Below are 11,573 nucleotides of genomic sequence, written 5' to 3' on the forward strand. Positions count from 1 at the left end.
CGTGGCCAGCATGTTCCGATAGCTCAGCTATTTCTAAGCCTCTGACTGAACTGCAGATTAGTTCCATTTGCTGCGTTCCTGGAACAGCCCTTTGGCAGGATGCAGCATATTAGTCTTCCTTTGTCCCTATTTCTGCACTTCACCCTTCCCTACTTTTCCTGCAGTTTTTGTACCTGACTCTGAATTTATTGGTTTGAAGTCACTGCTCTCTGGATTGACTTCATCTAAAAAGGAAAATTGAACAGTAAATGATTTCCTTTAGTATGTGGAATTTTCCTCTTACAACTTAGCGAATCCTGGTCTGAAATATACTTTATAAGAAAATACTGGATGTCATCACCTCTGAGAGTGTATGTTTGTTGATTACTTGCTAAATTAAAGACAGACACTCAACACTGAGTTAGCTAGCCACATGATGACAGGCACACAACACTGAGTTAGCCACCTACTTGTGCTAAGAAAATAGCCCAGGTTTTGAGTGTGTGACTTTTTTAAGGTCTGGGGGAGGGAAAGGAAAGATAACCTAACAAAGTTCCTAAATCCATGTTTGAGTTCCCTCGTGTTATTTGGTGCTAGGTACTTTGTTTCTTCAGCTCTTTCTAAAGTATTCAAGATTTGGCATAGTTTAGCATTAGAGTTTGTATAGTCTTTCGCATATTTATACAGTAAAGTGGCAAGTTTTTAGTCAATGCAAATTCAGTATCAGTCCTCTCTGTGTAAGCAGCAGATCTGCTAATTTTTTCATAGAATCTTAGATTGTTAATTTTCACAGAAACTTCATATTCTGAAAACCAGCCTCTCATCCCATTCAGCTGTATGTTTCTGCAGTTTATTTTAATGAGAGATCAGTAATGCACCAGTCTTGAGAATTGTAGTAGTGTGTGAGGAATGACACATTCAAAGCAATGATGGTTGAGTGTGTCACCTCACTCAGCTGACATAGCAATGTAAGCACTCGGAGAGGCAATTGGAGTCGCTAAACTGGAATGGGCTCAAGTTGATAAGAGAAAAATCTATCAGAATTGATAGAAAGTACAGTCCTGGCCATATTGCAGCTTAAATATTTGTCCTGAAAGCTCCGATAGTATTATCTGAAATGTATCTTTTTTGATAGTTGTCTTCCTTTTTCTTGGAAGTAAGTGTAATTTTCAAACCTGAACTTAGTGGCTGGTATACTTGTTGGTTAATCAGGATATAAGCATCGTTCCTGACTTTATGAAGGACTGAGCACGTAGCTTCATTGTGTGATGGTGGGTATTCTTACATGGGCATAGTGAAAGCACCCTGCCCTTATCTGGCATGTTATGACATCTGTGCCTGGAAAGCTCTAGGTAAAAGTTGAACTTAATGTGGTTCTCTTGTGCAAGTAACTTATGACCACATGCAGTCCCTGCTTAATCTTGTTTGTTTAATAAGATCAGTATCTTTGTTTTCTTATTTTGCAAAGCATGATCCTAAGCCTTTGCCACACCTTTTGCTGCTCAGAATTCAAACCTTCCTTTGAAGATGGTGTTTCCTCCCCCCCGACTGCTTCTGGTACTGATTGTTATAGTATCAGAATATCTCACTGTCTCAGTTTTATAAATCCCTTGTGAGATGAGGAGGTGGTATTTCTCCTGCATCCTTGGCCCTTCTCTATAAAAGGAGTAAAAAGGCAAATCTGTTAAACTTGGATTCCTGACATAAGGTACCAGAGACCTATTTTTACTCTGAGAATTAACAAATCATTGTTATGAACAACTTCAGCTTTAAAAGGTGAGCCTCCTGGTCTTAACTTCTTCCAACTTGTCCGATAGAGACTTTAATTTTACTGAAATTACGTTTCATGAGATGTACTTCACTTTCTTGAAAAATCATCTAAATTGAAAAAGAAAGAGCTAAATGTATTTAAAATATTTTTGCACAGCTCTACCAATAGAAGCAGAAGATTTTGGAGTGTTTGAAATGTTGATGGTGATGTGTGCTGATTTCTGCAGATGCAATCAATGCTGGCTGGGTACAACTTAAATGGAGATGAGAAGTTGCAAGTTTTGATCCCTGTGTGCACAAGAAGTTCATAAAAATGGCTTAACCTTAGCAAAGGACAAGCATTAAGAGTAACTCTGTTGTCTTCTTGTTTATCTATTGCAGTGTAGCATTAAAAAACCAAGATCCCAAAGGGCCTTGTACAATTACTGGGAAAGAAAAAAATCAACTTTCTGAGCCAATAAAACAGCTGCATTTTTCAATAGAAATAAAAGCTAACTATGAGATCTCTTAGGTCACCCAGTCTAGCTCTTATCAACACAGGGTTGTTCCCTAGAATGGATAGCTCTTGTTCTTGATTGTGTTTGGTTTTGTTTTGTGGGGTTTTTTTTTTAATTAAAAAAATAAAAATTACAAGGCATATTTTCTCTTCGACCTGAAAAGAAATGTTTCAGAGCACAGCATATCTCAGTGGCAAGAGTATTTTCTGGTCAGCAAACAAGTCTTTTATGATGGGCTACCTTAGCCCATGTAACTTCATTTTTGGTTTTGAGGTTGTGTGTCTCAGTAATATTTGTTAAGCTTCGCCCATATTTAACTCTTACTTAGTATTTCTGTAGGAAGCAAGTTCCTTTTTAAACCCTTTGTTGTGCATTTGTCTTGTAGGCAATACAAATAAACACGTGAAGACATGCCATTTAAAGGTTCTAATAGTATGCCTTGCAAATAAATGCACAGTTGTGTGTAATAAAACAAAAAAACCCAAAACCCCAAATGGTTCTCTGCAGTAAGAACTGGAAGAATGTGCATTTGTAGAATTCATTGTAGATCACCAGGTGGAAGTTTTTGGTATAAAACTGAGTTTATAGAAACATTTGCACTGTGGAAGCACCTTTTTTTCTCACCCTGAACAAGGGTGGACTTCATAATTTCCTCTTTGCACAGGACTATCATGACTGAACAGGTATAAATATCCAAACTTGAACAACTTATTGTAGCATTGAAGCAATATTAAAATGCTCAGTGTAGTTCTGAAACATTTTGTTTTTTCAGATGAGAGTTTTATTGAAGGAAAATTTTACAGGAAGCTTTTAATAAGATTTTGATTGCTTTAGACACATGTAGTTGTTATTCCCAAAGCACTGGGAGGGCAACCAAGCGCTTACAAACTGCTATGTTTTGGACAACATAGTAATACAGAAAAGGGAAAGGGCTACAGAAATTGAGATCCTTCCCTCCTTCAGGAGGCTAGTGAAAGAAGGACTTTTTTTAAAAAAAAAACAACAACAAAAAAAACCCAACAAACAAAAAATAGTTCAACATAGTATGTTTAGCTGTTGACTGGGAAAAAAAAGACACATGGAAGCTTGGCACAGACCTTCCACTCTGTTAATAAGAAATAAAAGAAAATTAAATCTTTGTTGTTGCTTATTCCATAAGGCGAATGGAGAGGACTGAAAGCCTGCTCTAAATCCGTGGATTGCCATTTTTGGTTTTTGTGATGTACTCACTTGTTTAGTACCTTCCCTCCCCCAATGCCACCATCTTGCCAGCAGAAAGCCCTGCATGCATATGCAGAAGGAAGGAAGGCATCTCCCCTCTGGGTCACACCCAAGCTTGCTGAGTCATGTCAGTGTGAAGTTGGAGCTCTGTTACCCAGCTGCTGTGTGGTCCTCACGGGAGAACTTTCCAGGAGTGGAATACTGGAGTACTGGAGAGTAGTTTTGGAGTACTGGACAGTACTGGAGAGGGTAGTTTTGTCAGGCTCACACCAACGGAGATATTTGTTTGTTGGGCAGAGTCCCCCATTTCAAACCCATAGGGTTTGACTCTGGTTTTGGCTGCCAGAGTAGGAACTAAAGCTTGATTCCTGAACACTGAGTTAGCCTCAAAAATAAAGTGTACTGAACAGGTACCTCCAAACCTGCTGAGGAGAATACTGAAGTAGTGAAGCCACTAGAAGGAGCCACCTAATAAAGTTTCTGACACAAGTTCAGAGGTCATGTCTTATACTAGGATACTGAAAGAATTCAGATGAATAGTCATCTCTGTAACAATGCTTATACTCAGAGAGCTGCCCTTGAAGTAGTTTGCTTGAAAGTGATTTAAAAGGTAAATTAATTTTTACTATAAAGCATGTCCCTCCTTGACTCAGATTAAAGAAGAAACTGCAGCTTCCAAGCTTTTGAGTACAAAGCAACTTATCACCAGCCACGAGTCAGTTATTGCTGTTGTCCTTAAAAGATTTAAAGCTTGTCCTATGCCAAAGCTCCATTTAACACTGCAAGCCTAGCTATATTTAACACTACTTGCCAAACACTTACAAACGTTATTTGCCATTTGTAAGCAAGTTAATGAAATTTTATATATGTGAACATGTTTTCATCTTGGAAGTTTTCCCACAGTTCCTACCATGTCAAAGTTGCCCTACTCCTGCTTGAATTAAAACTTAATTAATTAGACAATTACTACATTGCCTTAGTAACCTGTAGAACCATGGGATGGTAGTAAAGTTGGTGATACCATTAATGTAAGTGTAAGCATTTGTCTTGAAATCTAGTAATGTTAACGTAAAACACAAGCTTTCTAGAGATAAAGGGCATCTAGTACAAAGGACTACAGGAAAAGACTAAGCTTGAACTATTTTGAGTTAAACTAAATCATGAGTATGTACACCTTGGATCTTCAGTGTAATTTTGATTTCAGCAAGCTTAGAAAAAAGCTCCAAAAGCATCAGGGAGCAAGATAAAAAAAAAAGTCGTAACTACATCTTCAGAGAGAAAGCAGCTTCCTGCTTAAGTGGTTTCTGAAGTGACACGTCTGGAGACAGACAGACGTGTCAGGCTGAATTCTTAGTTTAACAGACATTTCAGAAGGCATGCTTATGCTTACGCAGATCTGGTGCACATTTGCAGAAGACAGGTTTCCATTTAGTTTCAAGTAGAATTTCAAGCAAAGTTTGGTTGAAAAGCACTATTATGTACACAGTTCTTTCAAAACAGTTCTTCCAGCCCAGAATGTGGTCACCAGTAAGAGGTACTTAGTTCTCGCAAATTAGCAAGCTTTGAAACTGGGACTACATAATTAACTTGGAGGTCTGGCTTTGGTGACTATTGGTGTTCTTTTGATGCCATTAAATAATGGAAATAGTCTAGTAATTCAGTGCAAATCACACACAATGCATCAAGCCTCAGGCACGTGTGGTTCTAGTCATGGGTCATGTTTTTTGGAGCCTGCAATGATGGAAATTGCAGTCAATTCAAGGTTTAGGCTATGTCTTCAATAGCAAGTAATACACTGACATCCTTGCACTGTCTTTGATGTTTTAATTTCAGCCCAGAAAGAAAAAGCTTTTCTATTTCAGCCCAGACCCTGGTCTGGTCCAGCTGAACACCCATTAAACAGCTCAAATGCAGTCAGAAGCAAGAAATATGCTCTTGGAATGCCTGAGTTTTGCTGTAAGTGAATGCACTTTGTGCACTGAGAACACTGCACTAACAAGCCAGGTCATGGTAAATGGTCTGCCAGCTTAGAAAGCAGAGAAAAGCTCTTAGTTAAACATTAAAGAAACTAAAAATGTTTTCTATATATACTTAGTGCAGTGTTCCTGCTGGTTTCTATTTTGAAAGTGTTAATTCACAGAACACTCAAAATCAGTCAGTACATATAATAATCTTGAAACAATTATTCAAGATTCTGCTCCCCCATCTGCCAGGTGCAGGAGTCTTTTTGATGTCATATCCAAGAGGGCCATCACTAAGAGTATTATGGTTGCATAGCAACTTCAATGTGATAAATAACTGGTTTAAAGCAGTCCTGTGCTATGTGTTTCTTTTCCAACAGAAGCCAAACAGTTTCCTACCACTGCAACTAATACAACTCTTGAAGAAAATACAGGCAGTGTTTTATGACTAAATAAGAAGTTTCTTTATTCAAATATCTTGTTAGTCCTGGGCACTATCCCCAGATTGGTGCACCAAGTTATCTTAAGAGTACCCAGTATTCCAGCATTGTAATTTCTCTGCAAACAGAACATCAAGCCCCATCTTGTCCCTCCCCCTGCCGGGATTATCAGTTGAAAGCAGAACAGAAATATTCTATGTATGAAGGCAGAAGTGAACTAATATAATACTAGTAATTTCAAAAAGCATTAGTTTTTTCCCTGGTCAGCTACAGTGAAGAGTCTTCTCTACAGAAAAAAACCTTAAATGTGAACATACACAACATACAAGTTACATATTCCCAGTTCTGTTTATTTTCATGGAATGCTAATTTAGTTACAATATGGCAGTTCATAACTACTGAAATGTGACATTAATTCATCTCCAATGCTGCTGAACAGTCTTGATCTATATATATATTGTTTTAAAACAATCTTATTTTACATAGTTGAGGTCTCTGGTGGTTTTTGAGCTCTGATGCTTAAGCACACAGCAAGCTACAAACCTTAGGTTTTATATTTATACATATATTCTATGTATTCAGACAACTGCTGTAAGTTATCTATAACTTAATATTTTAAAAAAGTGCATATACTGGTACATATGCACATCTAGAAATACACTTTTACTACTGCCTCCCTTTTATAAAAAGCTGTGTAACATACAGCCATATTGTTCTCACTGCTATTAAAGTCCTTTACTATCTTTGTTACACAGTTTCAACTATTCAATTCCCTCATACTGAACGTAGGTATTTCTATTTATATTTTCTCCTAAAGAAAAAAAGTCTTCCCTATTCCTTTAAGAAGCTTTAAATCATGCATAAGCTTAGTAAACAGTCACTTTAGCGTGGATTTTAGAATCCTAGACAGTGTAAAATCTACTTCTGGAAAATGTCTGTCTGTATATTTAATTTCTTCTTTTAGTTACAAAAAATATATAGGATTGAAACATACTGAATACATGCATCTCTCAAAGTGGCTATATTCTAGCCTTATAGATAAATTTAAAAAGTACACCCCTGCTAACAGGATGCAAACAAGGCCTCAAATAGGCCATTACCTGTATTTAATATAGCTCATTACATTAAAAAGTTCAAGTCAGCTGTTCTCTCAAGATGGTGTCAAAAGATTAAAGAGCATAATATATTTATACTCCATATACAAAGGTGGGCACACATACCTAGTGCCATTTAATTATTCAATACTTTTCAAGGCTTCTAGGCTTTGCCTCTGGTGATACAAGTCCTGAAATGATTTGAATGAAAGTTTAGGTTGAAAAATGTTTTTTTAATATACCATAAAAGCAAGTCATGTTTAAAAGAAAAATGTACACTAAACAACCTGAAGTACTCACTGAAACAACTGTACAAACTATTATAGATACATAAAGAAATAATGGTGGACTTAACTTCAAACAGAATTAACACTTGTTAACATATGTAAAAACTTGCTTTGTTTTATTCTTCCACCAAGTAAGAATTTGCAGCCATTCAGAACAAGTAAAATTCAAACCACCTCACAATGTTTACATTTAAAGTTCTTTTATACAGTGCAAATGTTTAAGACAGAATAACTCCCCAGTGAAACAGGTGACACTACTCAGTGCCAGTACTTGGAGATTCTTCTTTCAATAAGTCTATTTACACATCATTCTAAAGGTTCACTATATATGCTTTGAAATTTGCTGAATATCAGCAGAAAAATACGTGAACTAGCAGCAGCTGTATTACGAATATATGATGGTTACTTTAATGAATGCATAAAGTTTTCAAGACTGTATTCAGTGTCATACTGTTCTTGATCCCATAGTTCTCCAAGGTTTTCGAGTACTGATTTCATGGATGCTTTCCCAGAAGAGGTAGAGGTATCTGCTTTTTCAGTTTTTCCATCCTTCACAGAAGGAAAAAAAAAAAAAAATCAATATAGAGAATAATGTTTTCAGGAATATACTAAATTCTTTGAGTCTGGTGACTCTTTTTGGGAAATACCACTTTCTCTTGTTTTTCAGAGAGCTGTAAACTATTCATCATTCCAACTTCAAGTGTTTGATTAAATTTTACATTTCAAAGCAAAGCTTTTTCTCTAAGCTTACTCTATTTTTGGTAGGTATTTGTAAAAATGGTCTTTTACCTTGTCAAGAGTGAACAGATCAAGAAGCTGTTCTGTTCCCATGCTCTGTAGGCTTGCATTTTCTTGGCTGATCACTGTATTTGCAATATTCATTTTGAACTTTTGAAGACCCATGATCTTCTCCTCCAGGGTTCCCCTGGTTATCAGGCGATACACATTAACAACACGTTTCTGAAAGAAAAAAAAGCACACTTGCTGAAAAATATCACCTTAGGTATTCAAGAAAGCATAACCTTGTAGCACTCACCATGCACAGTCTGGAAGCAGTTTAGCTTGGAGTTACTGAGTAAAATTACTGAAGGGTAAGTCTGACAGACATTAGATGAAAAGGACAAGACTACGTCCGCATATAGCAGAGGCACCTGCAATTGCATCTGTACTCAGGAAGTTAAGAATTCACTGCTTTTTACAGCTGTAGAGGGAGACTACCAGCAGTCACTTTTTCCCTGTCCAGGCAGAGAACAACCACCCTGTGGGGCTTCCCTTCAGTTTCTTGTCTCAGTTGCATCTCTTCCTCCACTGAAGAATGATTCTTCCCTGGCCTCTCCTCAGCAGCTCAGGAAGTACAGAAGAGAAGGCATACCAAGTTGGAGACAGGATAAGAAAGTACACACTTCAACATCTGGAGTATTTGCAAGAAATCAGTATGATCAGTTTCTTGCAGTATTTCGCAAGAAAGCGGTATGAAAGCAGTTTCTTGGTGGAAACCCCCAGACGTCCCTTATTATACGCTACAACCTTATCCAAATTCAAAGAAACACAAGTTCAGCATGGGGAAAAAAAAACCTTATGAGAAATTAAAGAGTTTACCTGCCCAATGCGATGTGCCCGATCCATGGCTTGCAGGTCTCTCATTGGGTTCCAGTCATGTTCCACAAACACTACTGTATCGGCCCCCGTTAAGTTAAGTCCCAATCCACCAACATGAGTGGTGAGCAAAAGGACATCTATAGATGGGTCATTATTAAACCTGCATACAGAAGAGTTAAGCATGGTAAGTTTAATTTAAATAATGAATTTATGAACCTCAACTGCTCTGAGGCAGAGAAAAGAACAATTTTGCATCATATAAATAATACAGTTCATTACAGTTGGGTTCATGCTGGTTATGAAGGGATATGCTTTACCGTGAAACAATGGAATGCCTCTGACCAGCAGGTATGCTGCCATCTAGTCTCAAATAAGTAACTGAAGGTAACTGAGGTCTGAGAAGGTCATGCTCCACTATATCCAGCATGCTTTTAAGTTGACAGAAGATAAGTACTCTGTGCTGGGCCACAACAGCTTCTGTACCGCTTTCTGAAGATCCACTATTTCCCAAACCACAGTCCAGCAGCAGCTGAAGTAAGAGAGCATTAAAACACATCATCAAAATGACAGCGGATCTCATGTAAATACCGACATTTATGGACTATCAAAAATGGAAATAAGAAAAACAAACTACAGAAGGAAGTCTGTAAGTGACAGTCACTTAAATGACATAATGCAAAGTTTGGCTTCACTGTCAAACTATGAAAAGTTTAAGAGTTGACATAATAGTATTTTTCTTCATTTTGCTTTACTTACAATAGAATTTAATTATGCAATACAATCTAACTTTATCAAGCTAATAATACCCTGCATAGTAAACAGGAGAAAAGTTTTTGTGTAACAAGGGACTGGAGTAAGAAACAGAATAAAAGTAAGGTTTTTGACAAAGCAGCAAAAATTATGTAAAGATCATCACCTTTAAGCAAGCTTGTGCTTTCCCCTCTCCCTTGAATTAACAGGAAAAATAAGGCATGGGCCTAAAAAACCCCTTGTACTCTATTTAATTTGCTACTCAACTAGTGTTTTAAGATCAGTTTTCATATTGAGGAAGTCTTTAACAAAGCCTTCTACATTGTACCATCAGTAAAGACACATTTAGGAAATTTAAAGCACAGCATGCAATACTTACTTGTTTTAGAGCAGACAGCTTAGGTGCATGTTGAATATCTCGAAGTGATGAATTATGAGCTGCAAGTTGCTCTGTAATTCTTTTATATTCTGGATGTTGGGTTGTTAACACTAACGCTGGGTGGTTGCATAGCTTCCTTAAGTATTGCAGTGCCTTTAATTATTTAGGAAATGAAGTTAAAATAAATGGTTAGCAACAATGTAGTTACAGAAAGAGGAGGAAAAAAAGGGATTATAAGTATAGGGGCCACTCAGCCACATTCCACAATTTGGATTTTATTTTAATGAAAATATACCCTTAAGTTGCATATTTATATTAAGAAAGCCTGTATTTCAAACTGTATCCAATAACTGTTAGGACCATAGTGGTCTTGGTTCCTGTTGCAGGAACACCTTTGTGTGAGTATGGGATGTAGCAGATCGGTTTTGGAGCTGTGCAGAGCCTTTGAGAATTACTGTTTCCAAGTAGCCAAGACTTAATCTGCAATTCTGTAAGACCGTGAACCTTCATCAATTCAGATCTAACCTTAAGGAAACTTCTTTGTTTGTGTTTCAGAATCTTAATTTTGTAGTCTAATAAAGAGATCAAAATTAGTTCTTTTTTTTTTTTTTTTTTAACACTTTTGGTAATCAGTTTTTAACCGAGAGTATTGTCCAAGATCCACAAAATAGCTGAACACCAATTGAGCAGAACACACTAAACAATTTAAGACAGTTTCATATGACTTAGGACACAAAAATGTTAATTTAGGCATAACAGCTATACATCACATTCCAGGCAATGTGATCCAAAATCTAAATATTTTACTTATACATTTGTGGCCACGTGATCTACATAGCTATTTTGATTTTCATTTTTTATTAAATCCAGAAATACAGTTACCAGAATTAAATGAACTAGGTAGTAAAAATTACTGAAGAAAGCTGTACCTGAAATACATGACCTGTAGCTTTAAGCTTTGGTTTTTCAGTTTCTTCATTCAGTGAAATTGAAGAAACTGTTTCATCGATATCACATTTGGCACGAGACTTGGCAAAATCTTCATAAAGCTGAACCTGTAGACCAGGCCCCAGACAAGAGAATGAGTATGTTTTCCCCAACAGAAGTAAGACAAACAATCATTTTTAGAATTTAGTTTTAAGTTAAAGTTCCACATTATCATAAATCAAGAAAGCTATTTTATATGCAGCACAAGTTAAAAATTAACAGTGGAATCTCTTGCAATTTATTTTCTTTCAGCTTGGAAAGTATTCTTAAAAAAAAAAAAATAGGCAGATGCCTAAATGTTGTTCTCGTAGAACGATGCCAGAAATTAAGCTAAAGAAATACTCTATTGCAACTGGACTGAAATTAGTTTTTAAATACATATTAGAAAAAATGTTTTAGTCCTGTGGTCCCAGAGAATGTCAGAGCTAACATCAGATTGACCCAAGAATACAGAAGTGGTTCCTCTGTGGTCTTAAATGTGCTGAAAAAAACTAAGCTTCCAGCCACTTCTTAAGCATACCTGTAGAGGACTGAGAATACAGTAATAATCTTGAATAATTTTGGGTGGAAGATCTTGTAGTACATCCTCTTTCATTCTCCTCAGCAGGA

The 11,573-nt window shown here is 36.7% G+C and overlaps 1 protein-coding gene across 1 annotated transcript in view; it reads right to left on the reverse strand.

Annotated features, from left to right (window-relative positions):
• Positions 1-7,346: 7,346 nt before the first annotated feature.
• Positions 7,347-11,573, reverse strand: part of LOC104529607 (TATA-binding protein-associated factor 172) — a gene marked incomplete at its 5' end in the record, with an annotated part of 9,959 nt that continues 5,732 nt past the window's right edge. The window contains 7 exons of the mRNA XM_010173954.2: positions 7,347-7,798; positions 8,039-8,209; positions 8,849-9,008; positions 9,166-9,377; positions 9,978-10,130; positions 10,907-11,032; positions 11,485-11,573. The exon at positions 11,485-11,573 is cut by the window's right edge and continues 39 nt beyond it. Of these exons, the coding sequence (XP_010172256.2) occupies positions 7,652-7,798; positions 8,039-8,209; positions 8,849-9,008; positions 9,166-9,377; positions 9,978-10,130; positions 10,907-11,032; positions 11,485-11,573 (1,058 nt within the window). The remainder of the gene's footprint in view (positions 7,799-8,038; positions 8,210-8,848; positions 9,009-9,165; positions 9,378-9,977; positions 10,131-10,906; positions 11,033-11,484) is intronic.

Source organism: Antrostomus carolinensis, unplaced genomic scaffold, assembly GCF_000700745.2.
Source record: "Antrostomus carolinensis isolate BGI_N321 unplaced genomic scaffold, ASM70074v2 scaffold11518, whole genome shotgun sequence".
Taxonomy (NCBI): Eukaryota; Metazoa; Chordata; class Aves; order Caprimulgiformes; family Caprimulgidae; genus Antrostomus; species Antrostomus carolinensis.